Source organism: Salmo trutta, chromosome 17, assembly GCF_901001165.1.
Source record: "Salmo trutta chromosome 17, fSalTru1.1, whole genome shotgun sequence".
Lineage (NCBI taxonomy): Eukaryota > Metazoa > Chordata > Actinopteri > Salmoniformes > Salmonidae > Salmo > Salmo trutta.
In genome coordinates this window covers 23,949,161-23,972,228 of record NC_042973.1, presented here as the reverse complement: position 1 = coordinate 23,972,228, position 23,068 = coordinate 23,949,161, and the positions used below count along the sequence as shown (strand labels likewise).

At 40.6% G+C, this 23,068-nt stretch overlaps 1 protein-coding gene across 1 annotated transcript; it reads right to left on the bottom strand.

Annotated features, from left to right (window-relative positions):
* Positions 1 to 6,577: 6,577 nt before the first annotated feature.
* On the bottom strand, positions 6,578 to 22,326 carry LOC115151917 (malonyl-CoA decarboxylase, mitochondrial). Its single transcript, XM_029696264.1, has 5 exons — positions 21,699 to 22,326; positions 10,517 to 10,629; positions 10,270 to 10,426; positions 9,957 to 10,109; positions 6,578 to 7,485 (listed from the first exon to the last, which is right to left on the bottom strand). Exons 1-5 carry the CDS (start codon positions 22,245 to 22,247, stop codon positions 6,943 to 6,945), a joined length of 1,515 nt encoding a protein of 504 aa, XP_029552124.1. The 5' UTR covers positions 22,248 to 22,326; the 3' UTR covers positions 6,578 to 6,942.
* Between the last annotated feature and the right edge of the window lie 742 nt (positions 22,327 to 23,068).

Genomic DNA, 23,068 nt, shown 5'->3' with positions numbered 1-23,068 from the left:
ATGTGTGTTATTTCATAGTTTTGATGTCTTCACTAATATTCTACAATGTAGAAAATAGTAAAAATAAAGAAAAAGTAGGTGTGTCCAAACCTTTGACTGGTACTGTATATATATTCTTTTTTTACCCTGCATTTTTTTTCTCCATTTTTGGGGATCTTTATTATCCACCTGTACAGTAAGTGGCGGAATGCAAATAAAATTGTTGCGAACACCATTATACCGAAGAAAAAGAAGTTTTGTTGACGCTGAGAACAGAATGTATATGTTTTTAAAAAGCATTCTTAGAACGTTCTTTGAACATGAATAATGTTTTCTTGTGTTTTTTATGGAAGGTTTTCTTAATGTTCTGAGAAAAAACCATGAGGAAACCTGTTGGAAACTTTTGCTGCAGTATTGAAATTCCCACAGAAGAATGTTGTTTCTTATCATTCTCTGAAGTATTTGAGAACATTCCCAATGTCAAACCAGTTGGAGAACATTCCTAGAACATGACCAAAAATGTAATTAAATGTAACCATGTTTGAACTTTAAGGAAACGTTCTGTTAAGTAATGAAATGCCAAGAAAATAACGTTAATTTGTCAAGTTCCTTAAATGTGCTGAGAATGTTCCAAAACCAAGCAACTAGGAGGCACCATACCCAGAATGTTGCGGGAAGATTGTATGCAAAATAATCATAGCACAACCACGATCTCACCAAGAAACATTATGGTTCACAGAATGTCATTGTTCAGCTGGGATATGACAGAATGTGTGATGCTATGGGTTCTATCTCATCCTTTCAGCTTCCGCATAATGTTCTGCTGCTGCTACGTCTCCTGGAGATAGTACACCTCATCCGGAAGTCATTCTACCCGACAGTAATGAGGAGCTGAGGCAGCGATGGAGACGTACGTCTCTCAGAACGTGGACCATGGTGCTTGTCGGAGGTCTGTCTGACGTACGTACCCAGGGAACGCTAGCTAATTAGCAGTGAGCAGAGAGCTTAATCCCTATCTAAGTCATTAGGCAGAGAAACAAACAGGGCCCTCTGCTCTGAATGGCTGTAATTAAGAAAGATCTCTGACACCCAGCTACATGTTGCAGTCGTCTAAACTCCACTCCTCTGTCAAAAAAAACTTCCCCACTCCCTACAACCTGCCCGTACCCCTCACTCCCTCATCTACCCCCTATGTCCCTCTACTCCCTAAATCCTGGCCAGGACTGATACGCTGAGTAATGAATCCCCTTAGCACTGCTGTAATGCCATCCTGAATGTGAATTTAATCATAGCTAGCGCTCTTTCACTCCCATAATCCCTTCTTTGCTTTAATTTATTTCCCTTTCTTTCCTTGATTTGAGTCATCCATGGCATTATTTGCCAGTAATTCAAACTGCCTGGATATTAGAGTGAGCTCTGGGCAGGCAGGCATGTACCTTTTAATGTATCCCTTTATCCCTTGGTGGGCTGGAGCAACATGCCCTATTTATAGCTGACAATCAAATGCAGTGACGGATGCGCTTCTTGCTGACATTGTTTAGGTCTTATCGTGATTGTCCAGGATATTTCAGATCAATCTGTCCTGAGATCCATAATTACTGCATGTAAACATCAACCGTGCCCTGCAGTCAGTCATGTTCCTACACCAACACAATTGCAAAATCACTGACGCAGACAATTACACTGAATTACACACTTAGAAGCTAGTTACACATTCACATGCTGCCAGAAAGACACACTTACAGAGTCGGTGAATGGCGTGATTTTGTGATGGGTTTGTCCACAAGAAATAGAGTTAAATGCCTAAGGTGAGATCAAGGCTGTAAACATTGCTTTTTTATTACTCAACATTGTGAGATGGAATATTGAACTTTGACCTTGTCAGTGTTTACATGTCACTCTTGTGGAGGAATGGTTTGGGGCACTGAGAAAATTGTTGTGGTTAGAAAATATTTTGTTAAGCAGTAAACGTCTCACCTCATACATACAGGCACATTCATAAGGCTGCATGCATCTGATACACTATGTATAGATTTCATGTGATGTGGAAAATAATGACATGCATTGGGGTTAGGTTGGGTTGGAAGATCATGTAGGATCGACTGTAGGCTAGGTAGGCGCAGTGATTGAATCTTAAAGTTACCAAAGCATATTCAATCTGGAAGATGGCAGCTCTTTTCAATTTGCCCTAATAGCTGGTGCACAGTCACCTTAATCCGACTCTGGAATGAATAAATTAACAAAGCATTTTCCTACATTCCCTTATGCAGATTAGAGTGAGTGTTGACACCTGGCCCACACTTGTGAAGCAGCTGTTGGTGATGGGAACAATCCAGGCTTGTTTAGATCCAAAATACCCCAGGTGGCCTGCTGCCACTCACTCCCACCCTCTCCCACTGCTCTGGGCTAGTAGACCACAGAGATGCGCAGTCAAACCCTAGCTCTTACCCTTTCACCTTTGAACTAGTGATGATTTCTGAGTTCACGTTGGAGCTCAGTTAGGTAAATAACCTAAATTAACTCCTGATTACAGTGAGGACTAATGTAGCCACAAGCAGGCAGCAGCATCAATTAATTCAGCTCAATGTTAGTTCAAGTTGTACTCATGCATTCTGACCACCATTTCATGTATTACTGTACTTACAAAATGAAACATGGTGCAGAACCCAGTGCAAACATTCCACACAGTAGCTTTTACTCGCAAAGTCAGTGTTTATGCTCATAGCTGCACATTTCTATTTTCCATAAACAGGATTATTAACAGAACTTCAAGAAAGCAGTTTGATCATGTCCAAAATCTCCCAATAATTATGCTAATTGTTGGGATGACTATTTTCAAAGCTTACAATTTCCACACAGTATGATGGGATTCTCTTTTACTATTTTCTTTTTGAATAAAAAGAGGAAAAGAAAGGCAAACAATGAGGCTTTTTTTCCTTGTTGAATTCTTTGACATAATTACTTCCGTAGCATGGCCTAACCCTCAGGAGACCCTGTGGATTTAGGCTTGTGATTAGAGACAGAACGGCGGGCACATAGAACCTAACCAAATGAAAACACCAACTTCAATGTGCAGTTCGGGGGAGAATAAAATGCTAATGCTTAGCATTTTAATTAAACAATCTCTTTCTGAAATACCACAATTTATTTAAATTCTACAGTATTTCCTTATCACAAATCACTATGCTCATTTCAATATCTTGTTTCCTTTCCATTGAGGAAAGAGAGAAAGATGGCAACATCATCAGTATGTAAACATAACATATTGTAATCAGGAGGGTTGTGTTAATTGACTATTTGGCCTTTTCTAAATGCACCTCGCTACTGCATTGTGAAAATGCAAAAAAAACATTAAGCACTCAGTACTGGCACCCCTTTGCACTCTATTTCAATGGTAGTTAGTAATCAGACTGTACACACACACACACCACTGGGCACGCACTGGTTGAATCAACGTTGTTTCACATTTACAGTTTAGTTAGCAGACGCTCTTATCCAGAGCGACTTACATGAGAAATGAAGGTTAAGTGCCTTGCTCAAGGGCACATTGACAGATTTTTCACCTAGTCCACGTCAGTTCAATTAAATTTTGTTGAACCAACGTGGAATATATGTTGCGTTGACGTCTTTGCCTAGTCGGACAGGCCTGGAGACAAAATATGGATTAAACTCCTATTATCTGGATAGAGTATTATGGCTCTGATTCATTTGTAAAGAGAACATAATTGAATTCTCTGGTTTGTTAGCATATAATTAATAGAAGATAATGTCATGATCATAGATTTAGGAGAATGATACCTGTAACCTAAGAATTGACTTTATGTTTTTATGCTATGCTATTTACTTAGATGCAAAAGGAATATTAACTTTTGATATCCATATTCATCAGGTCCTCAACATGCATCAGGTTTAGAAAGATTACATTACTTACCAGTGTTTTGGATTAGACAGGCTGTCCACTTGACATTAGACTGGACCAGGCTGTATGAATATGGTCAGCTCATTCTCATATTCACTATATTTCATGTTAAGACACACGATATTCATATCAAGAGCAGGAACATGAGGGTTGATGTATATGCTGTGATATGGGAAATTAACTTTGTAGTGTATGTGCCTTGCCTAAGTGTAGTGGCAGATCCAAGCTATTAAAAAGGGTGTAAAGTGGCAACTAATCCATTCTGGCTGTAATTGCTTATTAACAAATGGCCCCTTAAATGTTAATGTGGATTTGGCAGGCGGCTGGAGTCGTGTTGATTAAACTGTTGTGACATATCTCCAGGTCGTCAGTGTGGCCAGCAGTGCCTCATATTTCACAACACATCTGCATCTTCATGCCAACACATTCACCTTGTACAACTCAGTTTGCATTTTCTTTGGAAAATTACAAAGTAGCAAAACGAAAGCCTTACACCGTAATATTGACAAAAACACAAGCTGTATGTTTCCATTCCATACAGGTTTACCATAGCTGTCATAGTCAGTAATCACCCTTTGAGTACTGTTGAAGAAAGCTCTGTGTGTGTGGGTGAGTGGCAGCATCAAGTTCCACATGAGATGGATTCTGAATAGAGAGTGAGATGGGTCTACAGGACTTCAATACTAATGTAATGCTGTGACTGACAGCTCTAGTAATCCTTTGAGAGGTACCTAGAATAAATCAGTTTTTCTTTGGGATTCTCAAGTGCTTCTAAGATTATCCCCTATCATGTAGTACTCTCCTCAAATTAAATGTATCAGCCCATAATGGATGGCAGTAACATGACCACGCTCTCTCTTATCCCTCACACTAATTATACATTTACACCATTGACATATTCATTCACACATCAAATCAATTAAAGCATTATGTACATGTTCTATAGTTCTTTTCTCTTGTCTGACAATTAAAGACAAAGTGGAAGTGCAAAGTTGTGATATCTCAGGGCAATTTCACGGTAACATAATGATGCTAAGACTCAGACTTTCCACTTTAAATCATTGATTGCAAAGTTAAATAAACCATACAACCTAATGAACAATGACTACTTTTAGCAATGTCCACTGAACATTTGATAAAAAAAATATTTACTTGAAGTACAGTGCAGATGCAAAGTTTGGTAACAGAATGACAGTTTGTGCTGTAATTCTGTTACCAAACTCTGCATCAGCACTCTTCATGTCATAGACTGTTCTCTCTGCTACGCATGGCAAGCGGTAGCGGTGCGCCAAGTCTAGGTCCTAAAGGCTCCTTAACAGCTTCTACCCCCAAGCCATAAGATTGCTGAACAATTCATCAACTGGCCACCCGGACTATTTACATTGCCCCCCCACCCACCCTTTGTTTTTACACTGCTGCTACTAGCTGTTTAGTATCTATGCATAGACACTTTACCTCTACCTACATGTACAGATTACCTCAACTAACCTGTACCCCCTGTATTTTTTATTTATTTAACCTTTATTTAACTAGGCAAGCAAGTTATGAACAAATTCTTATTTAAAAAGACGGCCTGCCACGGCCAAAACCTAACCCGGACGACACTGGGCCAATTGTGCGCTGCCCTATGGAACTCCCAATCACAGCCGGGTTGTGATACAGCCTGGAATCGAACCAGGGCATGTAGTGACACCTCTAGCACTGAGATGCAGTGCTTTAGACCGCTGAGCAACTCGGGAGCCCTATAGCCTCATATTGTTATGTAATTGTTACTTTTTATTTTACTTTATTTTGAGTAAATATTTTATATTTCTTGAACTACACTGTATGTTAAGGGCTTGTAAGTAAGCATTTCACAGTAAGGTCTACACCTGCTGTATTCGGCACATGTGACAAATGACATTTTATTTTATTTGACGTTACCATTTCCATGGAAACTCCTGTCCATGGTGGTGGAACGGTGTGACATCCTTGGACTTTGCATTCCTCACAAGTGTTCACTCTTCCTGTCTGTTTCACGAGGAATGCTTTCTCAAGGGCATCCTTTAAACACTGTCCTTTTATGCTCACTGATTCCCACCCCTGCTTTAAAGTGAATTCCATAAATCGATCAATTTATTTAAACTTTATTTCTCACTTCATTAGTTTCAGGGACACTGTGGCTGGCTCTGAAAAAAAGTTAGGCTCCTTTGAGAGATAAAATGTAATTTCACAGTCAACTTGCTGTGATATATTATTTCGCAACAACGGAGTGGGGCAGATAGGAATCCCACTTAGTTCCAGTATTTTGATGTAGCAGTACATCAGAGATTGGTCTCTAGGGAGGCTTGAGTGATGGCAGGTGGCAAACATAGCAAGGACTACGGTCTCAACTACAGACCCTACACATCTTGTTGTGAATGACTTTTGCAGAACATTACACATTTTACATATACAGATAAATTAAACATTTTAAAATCTCTTGCGAGCACAGCTCATTAAAGAATAGCTTGATTGAGCTTCAGTAAATAACTGATTTGTAGAGATTGCCGGGTGACAATCAGGGCCAAGAGACAATGAGATGATAATATGGTACTGTTTTGTTCTACATAATTCTATATACAATGTGGGTGTCAGTGTTATGTATTTTTCACCCGCACGGCTTTGCACATGCACACACGCCCACACAGATCAGCCAAATGAAAGAATCAAAGACATCATTTATTCCAATAGTTGTGCAGCCTATTTGCTGTGTTACAGCATCACACATTGTCAAGCAGAAACATGGCACGACCTGATAAATGTCTCTCGCTTCATTAGCTGCAGTCTCTCACACCATAAAACACTGGGAGTCTCTATCGGCGATGATAACACTACATACCCACCTCGGGAAGGAAGGGAGAGGAAAATCCATGTGCTACATGGGCTAGATTGCAAAAAGAATAGAACAACAACTGATATCATTCCACAAATGGTCCTGATCAGAGCCACCATGAAGCCAGCAAGTCCTGGACCTAAAGGCATCTTTAATACCAAGTGTGGGTGTACATATGTGTCCATGGAGCTCAGAGTTTGCTGTTCTTCTGAAACTGTGAGATCAAGCCCAGCACCTGCTCTGTGGCTGTGATGACTTTATTGTGCATGTAGGCAGCGCTGTTGGACGTGGTCTCCTGCAGGAAGTATCTGTAGTTCACCATGATGCCACAGGAGTTGGCCACTCCACGCGGGCTGGTGTCTGCATGCCAGTTCAGTCTCCACATGGTGGCGCCGTTCTGCAGGTGGAAATTGGCCACAGGGTTTAGGGCGTAGCCGCGCCTCTTCTCTCCATAGAGGTACCAGGCACAGAGGCGCATCAGGGCGGGCTCCAGGACGTGGACCAGGCGTTCAGAACGGGTCCAGTCACCGGTGCTGATCAGCTTACGCAGGGCATCTAGGGCATTGGTATCAGGGGTTGTGTTTGTGACATCTGCCACCTTCCTCCACTCGCAGTCAGTTAGCAGCTCCACGCGGCCCTCCTTCCGGTGCTGGCTGAGCAGGCCCTGTAGCCAGGAGCAGAAGCCCGGGATGGGAGACAGGCTGGAGAACTGGGACATGTGGGGAAACTCACTCTGCAAAGACAGAGAAAGATAGGAGAGTTAGTCTGAGGTAAACCTCCTTAGTATGAAACAACTTTGTCTACACCAGTTAATAAACAATACCAATGAGATATTATAGAGAGAATAGAAATACATCATCTTATTAAGATAAATTACTTGGATTAAGCTTTTTGGTTAAAATAGGCTAAATTATCTGTCAGTGACATTAGATAATTTAGCTTGGTAAGAAGAAAAATACATGAAGTGAATTATCACTCAATTAAGATATTTAGGCTCACTTTTTGCAGTGTGTACCCTGTTCTCCCTCTCTCTCACTTTTAATATATCTTCCAAGCTCTTGACTCTGGTCCCTATTCCCTAGTGCCTCTCTGCCATCATCACATGCTGCCTGCCTGCCGCCTACGTTCCACTCTCTCTTCTATCTTACCCTTCTTTACAAGCTCTCTTCCTTGCCCTCTCTCTTCTAACCCTGGCCTTTCTCTCCCTCTCTGTTATGTTGGCTCTTGCTTGTCAAGGCTGTTAAGGCACAGAGCTGTGTGGAGTGTTGATTCACAGGAGGCAACGTGTGTCAGGCAACCCCTGGAAGCAGATGTTGGAGTGTGCCTTTCTTTCTCCCACTCTCTCTCCCTCTCAGCCTCTGTCTCATTCATTCCCCTGTACTTCAATCACACGAGTTAGTGGATCTGAGGACAACCATGTCAAGAGGTCACTTTCCAATCATTTCATCAGTTTAATTTACTAAAAACTGGTCAGCAGGCTTAGAGCAGGCGTGCAATCCACAGAGACCTGAGAGATGAGGACAGACAGAATGAGGGAGACAGTAAAGGGCCTGATGGTGTAATGCTGAAAGACAACAGGATCCTCCTCCCTTCTTCCTAAATCACAGAAAGACCTTTTCTTTTCCTTCCTCTCATCCATCCATTATTATAGTGGTCACCCAGCGGCTGTGGAGCTTTTCTATTCCCCTTAATGTGGTGCATAACACTGCCATGGCACTGCACACAGTCACAGTTCTGAGCCAGCCCAGAAGCTCAACGTTCTTAGTTTTTTTCCCCCAACTGATACGAGGGCTATTAGGATGGCCATGGGATAAATCCAGAACTCATAGGCCACAAGAAAAGGCTTTGTAAAACAAGTTTCTGCTTCAATTCGATATCCTCAGAGTTCAGACGGAACTACAGATAAGAGGTTCAAGCCCTACAGAACAATGTACATCCCTCGATAATTTTAAACAATGTTAGGAGTGCTGACAGAACAATGGAAAGGCTAGAACACTTAGGCCAGGACTAATAGTTGCGGTAAAGAGGTCAATCGAACTCGACCAAAACAATGGAATTGCCATGGAAAGGGCCGTGGGGGAAAGATCCAGAGTCTCCTCATTGCCCCCCAGCAAAATCAGCCTAGATTTAGCCTACATTGTCTTTCACACTGTTGAGGTAAAAATCTGAGTACAATACTTGTATGGATGCCAACCCCAACACGTTCATGTCATCGTCACCAATCAACTGCATTACGGTTAAAAACGACTTGACTACCACCAACAATTTATGTATGCTAGCTATGCTAACCATCTTATACAAACAGGAGTTAGCATTTAGCAGTCACTTCTTATAAACCCAAATATATCCAAATCGGACTTAAGTAGCCACATTGTGGGCCTGTTACAATACATGAATCATGACGGATTTGATGAATATCCACTTTGTTAGATTAGATTTGTTGAATGTGCGCCAATCTGGTCAATAGAACAGTCAGAGTAACATTGACTCCTTTACCGTGTCGATGCTACTGAGTGTAAATAGGGCTACTGTACAAATCAACAAGACACACAACTGCACAGACCACCTATACTAAGCATACAAGCCTACACTCTATCAGACTATCAACTACCCTCACATCAAAACCAGCTGAAATGTCATTATTTCGCTCTCGGTCTTGATTGATGTGTGGAGATGGTTATTCAATCATGCTGCTATCCACTCTTTACCCTGAAAAACACATCTCAGATGCAGGTAGAACTGCAAGATTGTGAGAGAGTATTTGGCTTAATTGAGAAACTCAAACGACTAAGAGCAATCAAAAAAAATTGCTTGTCTAGGTTATATAACACGCTTTGGCTATCTAATCATAATAACCACTCCTTTCACACTGAAATGACCTCCAGCTAATGTTGAACTACTGCTGTGATTGACTGCCATCTGTTTACTGGCCGTGGCCAGAAATGCTTGGTGACGTGAGTGGTTCTCTGGAACTTCTCTGGAAGAGTGAATGGAAATTATCAGGTGACATTGAAGCAAGTGACTAACAGAGAGTAAAGGACCCTGACCCTGGAACTGGCTAATAAATCAACAAATTACAATGTAGCGGAGCAGCTAGTTTTCCTAAAAGACGTTCCAGTGTTCAGATAGTCACAGGAGAAGGGCAGTCCCAGTCTTTCTGTCTGCCTGCTCATTTAGACAGTGGTGATGTCATTCTCCACCCACCTGTAGCTCCCGCACCACTCTCTTGATGAGGACGTTCCCTAGCTCCACCCCCTGCAGGCCAGCCTGGGTGGAGGAGATGGAGTAGAACACTGCTGTATTGACTTTGTTCACATCCTCCTCTGAGTCCAGGGTAGCAAACTCTCTCACGATACTCTATTGGACAAGAGAAACAACATTGTTGGAGTCAGACACACAGTCAATTATCAAAATGTGGTTCATGACCTGAAAAGAGGAAAAGTAATACGAATCCACATGACAGCTAAACAAACTTAACAATTTATGCATTCTTTCATATTCCATATAAACCTCTCACCTGTATGTTATCAGAGATGTCCTCTGTGAGTGCCACATGCAGGACAACCAGTGGCTCCCCTGGCATGGCAGCATGGGTGAAGGCATAGCAGCGACGGTACGGCCCAACTCTACGCTTTATATCTGTCCAGTTTCTCACAGGGTGCACAGCTTCGTACCTGGCAGATCAGAGTGATGGTTAGATATGGGTTTAGGGTTTGTGTGTGCATGCTGTAGAGGTCTGTGTGTTCACTACAGGGGCTTCTTACTGGCTGATCTTTTGCAGTATCTCACAGGGGGACTGCCAGGTGATCCTCTCCAGACGCAGCAGACCCACAGAGAACCACTCAGACAGCAGACTCTTCAGAGTGCCATTCAGGTCCTGCAGGTAGGGGGGGTTGGGTGAAAACATCAGAATCCAGAAGTAAAGTACCTGTGCGCTCTGGCCAGCTACTCTTGTTAGTCTGACAGGAGGGAGACTAATCAGAACCACACAGGATGTATACTGTAGATGTTATAGTGTGGCTGACATTAAAACACATAGCTTTTTATATTTAACTCTGAACAAAAACATCTGCTTACTGATTAAAGTGATAATTAAACACGTAACCTCAGAGCCCCACACTTCCAGTCCCAGCACCTGACTAATGTCATCCAAACAGGATGACACTCACAATGAGCTGGTCTTTTTGGTCTTTTTTTTCTCCTCAATCTGTTCTAGTGTAACCCTTATAAAAACGCAGTGAACGGCTCATCACGCTATCTAGTGACTAACGGCAGCATTAATAATATTCAGCCTAGCTTCCCTTACAGGCTGGTATCAAAGGCATGGCTGTCAGTAATTGTTGTTTGCTTGCTTTTATGGATGTTCTCATTAGTGGTAGTGACAATGGAACAGGTTGTTCTTCAGCCTACAGTATTGTATTTTAATTTTGTACCTTTTATTTATTTAGGGGAACCCATTGAGACCATTGTCGCATTTCCAATGGTACCCTGAGTGCAACAATTCCATAATTCCACAGCTCTCACTCATGTTTTAATACCTTAAAAGTGAGGGAGACATAGACCCAGGCCTAGCACTTCAATAAACACATCGCCATATGAGCAGGGTATAGTCCTCTTCCAAATATCTGACTTCATTATAGCAGAGAAAGGCTCTCTCAAAAAACAAACAGTGCACGCATTGAGGGATACACAAATCCACACCATTACACCTGGCTGCATGAACTCAAATGTACTCCATCTAACTTGCCTAATAAAGGTTAAATAAAAAAATAAATGTTATATATATATATATACACATACATACATACATATAAATAAAATGTACAGAAGCCTCTGGGCAAGTCGACAGCCAAACATGCCTGTGTTCACTATGAAATACTGTAACTGCCAATCATAATATGCACTAAAATAGCTCACCCAACAAAAAACATTGATCATTTTCAGGCCTCAATATGAAAGTTTAGGCCTACCCCTTCCAAAGTAGCTGAAAGTACTTGAATTCTACACCTAGCCAAAGCAACTGACAATACTTAGAATTCTTCACGAAACACTCAATTATTGACATATTTTCTTACCTAGATGGATTTCTCCCTGGAAAGACTACTTTAGAGGTACCACATCCACATAAGCCCCAGGGCCAAAAACTCCAAAACCGCACATTTAAAAAAAATGTGTGCGTGTGCGTTCGTGTGTGTGTCTGATCGCTCGCACCAAAAAAGCCAAGCTTAGAATCTGATAACAGGCACAAATACATAAATCTGAGATTGATAAACCCTGAAAAAGCATTGATATCATGCTGTGTGAACATAAAACCGCAGCTGCCGCCTTGTCTCTGGGTGGAAGGAGCTCACAATTCTTAGTCACACAAAACAAAAGAAACACTGGGAAAAATCTGTATTTCATTCACATTCGTCAAGTTTAGTGACATGGAAGTAGAGGAGAGAGCAAGAGAAGAGGAATCAAACAAATACAATTGTTTAACCCCCCTTCTCTAGCCTTAATGGCTGTGGCAATAATGTGAACCTTTGAAAAAAGCTTGAGATTCAAATCCTTAAGAGAAAATGACTTAAGTCTTTCATACCAGTAAAATTAGGAATTTGTGTTGCATGCCAAAGTTACTACACAGTTGCTAGATTGCATGCACAAAGAGAAGAAGGAAACTGTGATGCATATAAAACAGGAACCAAAGCCAAAGTTATTCAGTTGTGCAGCCAAAGTTTCCATGGTGCAACAGGACAGACTCTCAGCCTCCACTTCGTGCATTTTGCTCCAGTAGGCCTAGATGACGTGACAGACTTGGCTAAAATTGCTTCCGTGACAAACCACAACTAACGTACTTGTCAAATGTGAGGGACACTACATTCACAGTAAAATTATTTTATGAATCCCAGTTATTTTCCTCATCTCTCACCTCCAAGGTAATTAGGTGCACAGGTGAAGATGAATGAAAACGGTGAGAAAATAAAATCGATAGACCAACAGCAGGAAACAAATCTACTGTGGAATTCAAAGTGACACTTCTAAGAACCATAGTAATTGCAGTCTTGACCAATGTTCCCTCTAAGCTACGCGTGTGGCGCAGAAATATCAGCCCACAGAGAGAAGCACGAGATTGAACTTCACTCAACTTTCTAGAGCAGTGGTCACCGACTGGTCGATCTCCAAACATTTCTGTAAATGGGTAGACAAACTGTTGCCATTTTGAACCATTTCATGTCTGAAGGTACAAACTCTGCCTTCCTGGCGGGCCCAGTCTACTGCACTCTTCCTCAGCGGAGACTGACCATCAGATGCAGGCAACATCAGCCCACAAAAAAGAAAAAAATGTAAAGCTAATTATTTAAAATGTATGCTCACTCAGCTGTTCTTAACAAGTAATACAACAACGGACAATATGCGGTGATAATGTATTGGGCCTATAGCTTACTGCACAAACCTCATTGCTATAGTACTGTTTATAATTGGTTAATCTCTCTGGGCTACAGCCAGTTGAATCCCGTGGCGCGTTATTCAAATACCTTAGAAATGCTATTACTTCAATTTCTCAAACATATGACTATTTTACAGCATTTTAAAGACAAGACTCTCGTTAATCTAACCACACTGTCCGATTTCAAAAGGCTTTACAACGAAAGCAAAACATTAGATTATTATGTCAGCAGAGTACCCAGCCATAAATAATCAGACACCCATTTTTCAAGCTAGCATATAATGTCACATAAACCCAAACCACAGCTAAATGCAGCACTAACCTTTGATGATCTTCATCAGATGACAATCTTAGGACATTATGTTATACAATACATGCATGTCTGTTCAATCAAGTTCATATTTATATCAAAAACCAGCTTTTTACATTAGCAGGTGACTAGCATGTGACTAGCATTCCCACCGAACACTTCCGGTGAATTTACTAAATTACTCACAATAAACGTTCACTAAAAACATTACAATTGTTTTAAGAATTATAGATACAGAACTCCTCTATGCACTCGATATGTCCGATTTTAAAATAGCTTTTCGGTGAAAGCACATTTTGCAATATTCTAAGTAGATAGCCCGGCATCACAGGGCTAGCTATTTAGACACCCAGCAAGTTTAGCCCTGACCAAAGTCAGATTTACTATAAGAAAAATGTTATTACCTTTGCTGTCTTCGTCAGAATGCACTCCCAGGACTTCTACTTCAATAACAAATGTTGGTTTGGTCCCAAATAATCCATTGTTATATCCAAATAGCGGCGTTTTGTTCGTTCGTTCAAGACACTATCCGAAAGGGTAAATAAGGGTTACGAGCACGACGCATTTCGTGACAAAAAAATTCTAAATATTCCATTACCGTACTTCGAAGCATGTCAACCGCTGTTTAAAATCAATTTTTATGCCATTTTTCTCGTAAAAAAGCGATAATATTCCGACCGGGAAATCGTTTTTTATTACAAAGAGAGTGAAAGTAAAAGCATGCTATCCCCTCATGCACGAGCCTCAGTCTAATGGCCCTCTGATAGAGCACTTGCCAAACGCGCTAGTGTGTTTCAGCCTGGGCCTTGAATTACGTCATTCAGCTTTTTCCCGGGTTCTGAGAGCCTATGGGAGCCGTAGGAAGTGTCACGTCATGCCAGAGATCCCCTGTTTTTGTTAGAGATTATCAAGGAGGGCAAGAAATGGTCAGACAGGCCACTTCCTGTAAGGAATCTTCTCAGGTTTTGGCCTGCCAAATGAGTTCTGTTATACTCACAGACACCATTGAAACAGTTTTAGAAACTTTAGGGTGTTTTCTATCCAAAGCCAATAATTATATGCATATTCTAGTTACTGGGCAGGAGTAGTAACCAGATTAAATCGGGTACGTTTTTTATCCGGCCGTGCAAATACTGCCCCCTAGCCCCAACAGGTTAATGTTGTATAGGTTAACTTTAAGTCATCTTGCATTTCGACTCAAAAGTGATCTTGATTCAGTAAAGTTTGGTGACCATTGTTCTAGAGTTTTCCCTGTTAACACTATCAACGTTTCCCTTTACTGTGGCAATTGTGATCAAATCAACGCAATAGTCACTTTCAATTCAAAATACCGAAACAAAACAAACTATGCAAGAGATTTTGTTGTAGGCAGAACACACTACTCAGCCCGTACTCTACACAGACCAGTGAGGCATAAACAATCAGAGCTGCAGTAGGCCTATATGCAAATAGACCATTGCCATATATGGATCTGTGCCATTTACTTTGAACTGGACCGCATTTACAGCATGAGCGGTCGTGAGTAGATGCACTTTTATTATACCTTTATTTGAACAAGGAACACAGACTGAGACCAAGGTCTCTTTTACAGCTGGGCCCTGCGTATACATGTTTACACATGCAGTTTAGGTACAATGATTAAAAAACTAAACAAGCCAACAAAACGATCACAGATAGCACAAAAAAAATACAGCAACAGATTACATTTACATGTCATGACGTTGGCCCGTGGGTAAGGTTTATGACCCCCCCATAAATACCTTTCTCCCTTCCCTCTCTCTCTGACTCTACTGAAGGACTCTTGAATTGCCTTTGTTAAACATAGAGTGTCTGGGAACATCAAACAAGTGGGGGGAAAGGAACCATATTTCGGTAATAGAACCAGTTGAAAATATGCGTTGGTACTTAATGAATATGATGTCTGTTCGGTTGTCATCTGAGACATTATGACTGATTACAGGACAACATAAACTGTATCTGGGAAAGTCTACACATGATAGTTACCAGATTCACATGGAATTGTTGTTCAATTTAAATGAAACTATTTGTGAAGAGATTAAATGTAATTTTAGCTTCCAAATGAGAGAATTGGGTTTTCATAAGGTTAGAGCCCTGCTCAATCAGTGGCCCACCCCTGTGAAGAGACATGGGTTATAAACTATGAAATACACCCTTCTCTCCCTCCACTATATAAGCCCTTGACGAAAATGTAACCTTCTGTTTCCGAGGACGATAGGACGACGGTCCATACGTTAAAAAGGACTAACATGTCAACTACAGAACTAAGCCAACCTCAGCGTGAGCTTTGGTTGTGAATGGTATGAACATTGAACTCTTATTCACTAAAGAAGTGAGACATCCTAGCCGTTGAGTTAGCAACAGCAGCTGTAAACGTGGGCTAGGAAAGGACGGACGACGTATCCAGTCTAACACACAACGAAGATACTACAACGTATCCAGTTTACCACCAGAGAAATTCTTCCGAGGACAGGAAGATCTCGGTTGGCCAACACGGCCAGCATCTACGACCAACCTACCGAAGCGCAGCTCAGAGTAAATATGTATATATGTAATTCTGTGTGATTAGTTAGGTATTTAGTAAATAAATAATTAAACCCAATTTTGTATTGCTGATCCAACTTGTTAGCCAGGGTTCATGAAGATAACCAAGAATTTACAACTTTCAGATGAGACTGAAATAAGGTGACGATTAATATTGACTGCTATTGATGTAAAATATTACTAGGTCTTTAAGAGTTTATTCGGAAGATAACAGCTCTATAAACACTCTTTCGTGGTGCCCCGACTTTCTAGTTAATTACATTTACATGATTAGCTCAATCAGGTAATATTAATTACAGAGAAAGGATTTTATAGAATAGCATGTCATATCACTTAATCCGGCATAGCCAAAGACACGACATACACATAGTAGAATAACCTAACAGCACAAGAACTTGCATTACCCGAAACAGTTACAAGCAATACAAAAATAAAAATGCTCCAATAAATATTTCAAATGAGCAAGGGGGACAAGAGTCTCAAGTTTAAGTTTAGTCTGCAGGCTATTCCATAGGCAAGGAGCGTAACAGGAAAAGGCAGCCATACCCAACTCTGTGGAAATCGCATGGGTCTCTAGTGTAATCCATGCTTGAGACCTGGTTTTAGGAATTATAATTATAATATTGATGAGTGATGATAAATAAGAAGGTAGCTTATTCAGAAGTACTTTATAGATAAACACGAGAGCATGTTGTTCTCGTCTCACGGACAGCGAAGTCCCACCCACATTTTGATATAAAACACAGTGGTGAGTTCTGTAGCTAGCACCCGTAATAAACGTAAGTGCGCAATGATAAGTAGCATTCAGCGATTTAAGTGTTGATGCCGTAGCATGCGTGTAAATAATATCCCCATAATCTATAACAGACATAAAAGTAGCTTGCACAATTTGTCTTCTATTTGTAGAGGACAAAAATGTCCTGTTTCTATAGAGGAAGCTTGATTTTTAGCCGTTTACAAAGTTCGTCAATATGCATTTTAAAAGATAGGGATATGGTTGGATGATAAACTAAGTATTTATATGCAGAGACCTGATTAATTTGAGAACCATCTAAGCTCGTAAGTGTATTTTCAACCAACTTTTTGAACCTATTAAAAATAATTAAATGTGTTTTCTTTGCATTTAAAACAAGTTTCAGCTGTATAAAAGACCCTTGTAATATCTTAAAATCTGTCTCCAATAGTGATAATGCTTGGTCAGCCGTTGAAGCGATAGAGTACATGACAATGTCATCAGCATATTAATGAATTTGACACTTTCTTATCTCATCACCGATATTGTTTATGTAGAGAGTGAACAGTAATGGACCAGGTATAGAACCTTGTGGGATCCCTTTAACCAACTCCAATGGCTCTGACTGGATGCCATCGACTCTAACAGCCTGACTTCGATCCTTCAGATAGTCATGAAACCAACGACAGGCATCCAATCCCAGTCCTATTGACAACAGCTTACCCAAAAGTATTGCATGGTCTAGTGTCAAAAGCTTTAGATAAATCTATGAACAAGGCGGCACAGTACTTTCTATTATCTAAGACATTAGTAATATCATTTACAACACGTACAGTGGCCGTAATGGTACTGTGTTTAGGTCTAAAGCCAGATTGATTACTAGAAAGAGTATTGTTAACAGTTAAAAAAGATTGTAGTTGCCTATTCACCAATGAGTCTAGAATTTTAGCCAAACAGGAGAGCTTAGAGATGGGCCGATAATTATCCAATTCACTACCATCACCTCCCTTGAGGAGTGGTAAAACAAAAGCTGTTTTCCAAGATTTAGGAATCTTTCCTACAACAAATGTTTGATAAAAAATATGCGTCACTACACCAGCAATAATAGGTGCCGCACACTTGAGTAAATATGGATCCAGATTGTCAGCGCCTAATGATTTCTTAGAATCTATAGCAGATAGTGCAGATAAGACCTCATCTTCTGTGACTTTTTGAAAATTAAAAAACGGCTTACTGTTTTCCACATCAGCTGAAGGCCGAGGGACTGAAACAACAAAAGACCGGTCAGGATCATGTTGGCCAATTTTCTTTCAAAAAGAAAACTAGCAGAAATAAAATGCTTATTAAAAACATCACAAATTTCAGTTCGGTCACTGATGATCCCAGATTCCGATGTAATTTGCTTCGGCAGAGAAGTCAAGGAGTTTCCTCGTTTAAGTGAGTTGACAGTTTTCCAGAATTTAGCAGGATCACCAGCAGACTCTCATAGCATCAAGAAAATACCTCAAGAATACTTCTCGCTTTGATCTCAAAACAAGCGCATGTAGCCACGTGTGCACATTTTGTTGATATCCTTTGCCAATTAGTGAGTTATTAGCCTAGTTATAGATCATTTTTACTCAGCAATAGGGGAGTGATTGCATCCTACAAGAGCACAAAACATATACATTTCTAGACATCTTTGAAAAATAAGTCGGGTAAAGAGCTTTTTTCTGTCTTAAAGGGGCAGTGTTGCATGTTAAGACACACTTGAATAAGCTTAGTAGCCAATAGGCAGAGGGCAATATAATTTGTCTGATTCTCTGTAATAAATGGTATGGGAATGCATTTTATTTTGTAAAGTGGTGTCCTGCATCAAACAACAACATTTTCAGTTACCTCCTTGTCTGAAGGACAAGTGGATAAACAGGTTAATATCAAGCCCTGCATGTTAATTTTGTTTCATTCTCATGGAATGTAGGCCTACATTGAACACCACACATTGGCTGCTACAGTGGGCTGAATGATCAAACAGCTATTTCCATGTTAAAACGTTATGGATGCATTTTCTCCATTGTTTTTGAGGGTAGGCTACTCTGGCAGGCCTACATTATGATCGAATAGCCACAGTATCCTACATGGCCATTGTTAAAACTGTAACTTAAAGCGGGTACAGCCTCAGTGGTCACAGTAAACGCGTCCTGGAAGTTGCACAGAATTTTCACAACATTCAAGTTTGCGCTCAGCTGACATGAAATTTGCTCAGCGCCAACATTTTTTTTTGAGGGAACATTGATCTTGACCATTTCAAACTTATTAGGCTAGGCCTATTTGATAGTTCAGAGTTTTTTTAAATTGTAGGTGAGAGGCTCTTATATAACTCTCACCTATTCCATTTAAGAGGGGCCATACTTGCGAAGTCGAACCTGGACCTCAGTATCAAAATGTGCATCAGCCAATTACGATCGTCGATGTAGTTGCGCGTGATAGAACGCTATATTGCAGCTGGTCCCATTAGGTAACCTGGCACACAGTAGCCCTATGCTAACCTCACCAGCTTAAAAAAAATATTATAATAATAATTACGAATTCTGCATCAGCCTATCAAAGACCTTAGACTTTATATCCACCAACCAAAGGCATTTCATAAAATAGATCAACCTGGCCACCAGAGGGATATTTTAAACCTCCAAATTCAAGGTTTACTTTTGTTCCACTAGGTCTGTAAAGTGTAGAGTCCCGATATTGCATGATACATCCTTGACTATTAAGTAGCATTATATCGCATGCAACTAAGTCCACGATTTTAATTGTCTGATGCACATTGAGAGAGGTCCAGGTTAAATTTAAACTTCTCCTAATGTTGCAGTGTATGGATGCCACATTTCTTTCCCAAAAGTAAGGGAGACATTGTATACAGTACAGCTATTTTCGCCTACTGCATTGACAGTGCCACCTTTGTTAAAGTAACTCCTCTGGTTATCATGGCAGATTTCTCAAACACGTTAAAAGGGAAAAGAGCTGGTCCAGCAGAACATAAACAAATCCCTGTGAGACTTAACTAATCTATAAAGAGGCCAAATAATAACTGGTGGGGAGATGCTGGAAAACTAAACAAAGCATGTCCTAATTGATGACCAATTAGATGTTCCAGTTAAGCAATTTCATCTCTGCTCTTTCACCTCCATGTCCCACAGCACCCAAGGGGAAGCAAGGGGAACAATACTTGTATCTATTAAAGAAGGTCTTTGTCAGACACACTGATGTGGGTACAAGATGGTAAATTGCCTCAGAAAGGTTTGGAGGGAGTGATGGGAGTAAGAGTATAAAGTCTGATTGGACTGATCAGGGGCGGACTGGGACCAGAAATCAGCTCTGGCATTTGACAAACCGGACCATTTTTTTTTACTTGAGACCCCAACGCAGCGCATTTGTTTTATCCCTCAAGGCACTGGCCCATTATTAGCCAGATAATGATCCTTTTGTGAAGAAACATAAACAAGTTAGACAGGCCCAGTAGGCTAAAATTGGACCATCCCATCTAGCATTTTCCATAAATGCCAGATGGCAGTCCACCCCTGGGACTGATATTTAAACAGCTGGCACATCCATACAGTATTACCTTTCCATGGAACATGTCTGAGGTGATAGCCAAATAGACCAGTCACTTCTGACCTAGTAAATCGGGTAAAAGTTTAAAGAAGGGAGATCGCCTACGCCAGGGTCTAGGCAACCCAGGTCCTGTTTTTGATTTAACCAACCTGGAAGACCAGCTGTGTGTTGAATTTAGGCAATGACTGAACTGATCAATTAGCTCAGTTGGTTAGGTGTGGTGCCTAGTTGGAATAAAATCTTGCAGTATCTACGGCACTCCAGGAACAGGGTTGCCTACCCTGGGCCAATGTTGCAGTGGGGTCATTCTTACAAAACTGACCAAACAAACAAAATTCTCATCTGTAATTTTTCACAAAGATTAGGATCTGTACATAATCTATTTTATCGTTATTATTATGTTTTTGTTTATCAGATTATGCATTTTACAAACATGAACACAATTCTCATTACCACAACAGTTCTCAAAGTCCCAAAAAGTTATAAATAAATCAATATGAACATTTGCAAAATTCAAGCAAAACTGTACAATGTATTTAAAATAAGACCCCAAAAACTCAATATCTTAGTCCTTAGAATGGTAGATTTTTTGCAGATGCATCATGGTTTTGTAACTCATTTTGCTACAGACATTTTAAAACTGGTTTCATGATAATCACCCAGGAGGTATGCTATGCTAACAGTAAATATAATTGGTTAGATTGTCAGATGGTCATGACATTTTAAAAATAAAACTAAGGTACGTTTCTTCACTAGGGCAAAAGTCATCTGAGCTGAAATGTTCTAGCGGTCGGGTTGAAATGAGACACCAATATTAATGTGGAAGCCCCCTTGACTTACGTCATACCGCGTCGATAGGCCTATTCAAAATGCCAACACTTTATTTAGTCCATACATTCATAGGCCTGCATCTGATTTAACTTTTGACACACAAATGTTCAATGTACCTATTCATTGGGTACATTATATTTTGAACCTATTTCGTCTATTTTATTTCTTGGCAATCTGTCATATATTAGCATGTTTGTAAGCAAATCACGTGTATTATCTTAGCGTTTCCAATAGAAATATGGAATATAGCTAACATTTTCAATCACACCTGTCTGGTTATAGTGAAAGTTACTATTTGGCAGGTGCAGTCAGACAATTATGTTATTCTCTTTTGCTTAGCAATTCCCCAAATGCTCAGGAATGACAGTCGATTCCAAGGAGGGAAACACATGCACTTTTGTAAAGAATTCCCGACTGCACCTGTCAAATATTTCCAATACCCAAGACGGAATTGACATTAACGGGCCAAGTTGTAAACAATGCCTTTACCCGAATATGAGGACTGTCACTTGCTTTAGATGATATTATTTCAAGCAGATCGGCACGTAGGTCCACCAGAAACTTCACTCCCGATTCCACCCTACTTATGTGATTAAGTAATTGTTTATAGCGAGGAGTCAGACTGTATCGCAACCTGTCCTCTACTTGCAGTATTGTAGCCAAGTCCCTTTGTTGAGTGTCGAGCAGCTTCCCTGCTAGCTCTGAAACTCCTTTGTGGTCAACACCAAAATCGTGTGACAACTTTGCTAGTAATTGTGACTTCTCTTCCTTTTCAAGGCTTCTGTAGAAATGCATAAATTCCACACTGTTCGATTCAGGGGGAGGCGGGGACTTCTCTCTCGTCTCGTATGTAGGTAATGGTACCACAACCCTCGTCAGTATTTCCTCCATGGATCTGAGAGGGCCAGCCGAGGTAGACCGACAGCGCACACTTCGACAGTCCAAGGCCTCTACCCGTAAAACCGTTCCCAAAACACTTCGATGTTGCCAACACCTCACACCACTACGCAATGTACAAATTATGTGCTGGGGTATCATCGCAGTCTGGAAGTACTCTCTTTACAGTTGTAAATCGTAACACACGGAATACAACACAATCAGTTCCGGTGTCTTATTAAAGTGACAGTACTTTCACAACCGACCTTTTCAAACCTTGTTCCTCCAATGACACTCTCCCCACCTTAAAATGCTAGGTTAAATTGTGGAATATTTTTATTCCACGTGGTCAACCTTTGCCTCTTGTGTATGGGAGAGCAATTATGTAACAAAATATACATATTGAGTTGGAAAAGAGTGGACAGGTTCCACCCAGGCCACCAAATTCCACCCAGACTACTAAAATAAAACGATGTCTGTGAACCTAAAATATGACTTTATTAAATACATATTTAATTCAATGGTTCCACCCAAATAAAAAATACTGAAACATTTAAAAAGTTAGACTTTTTAGAAAAATCTATACTAAATATATTCACATTGCCAAATAGTTTATTAAAACACACAGTTTTGCAATGAAGGTCTACAGTAGCCTCAGCAGCACTCTGTAGGGTAGCACCATGGTGTAGCCAGAGGAAAGATAGCTTCTGTCCTCCTCTGGTACACTGACTTCAATACAAAACCTAAGAGGCTCATCCCAGGTAGCAACATTTATCTGGGCTGGACTGGCCCACAACGGCCACTTTTGTGTCGCCCACATGTGGTTTGGAAATAGGGCCATGCAGTGGCCCAGATGCGGCAGCCATAACTCAGCCAGAATTGACCCACCTTGTAACTACATTTCAAATCAAATCAAATGTTATTAGTCACATGCGTTGAATACAACAGGTGTAGTAGACCTTACAGTGAAATGCTTACTTACG

Coding starts and splice junctions, on each gene's coding strand:
- LOC115151917 (XM_029696264.1), bottom strand. CDS start 22,247: ATGATACCCCAGCACATAATTTGTACATTGCGTAGTGGTGTGAGGTGT. Junction 10,110..10,269: donor ACATCTCTGATAACATACAG/GTGAGAGGTTTA, acceptor CTTGTCCAATAG/AGTATCGTGAGAGAGTTTGC. Junction 7,486..9,956: donor GAGTGGTGCGGGAGCTACAG/GTGGGTGGAGAA, acceptor CTGTCTTTGCAG/AGTGAGTTTCCCCACATGTC.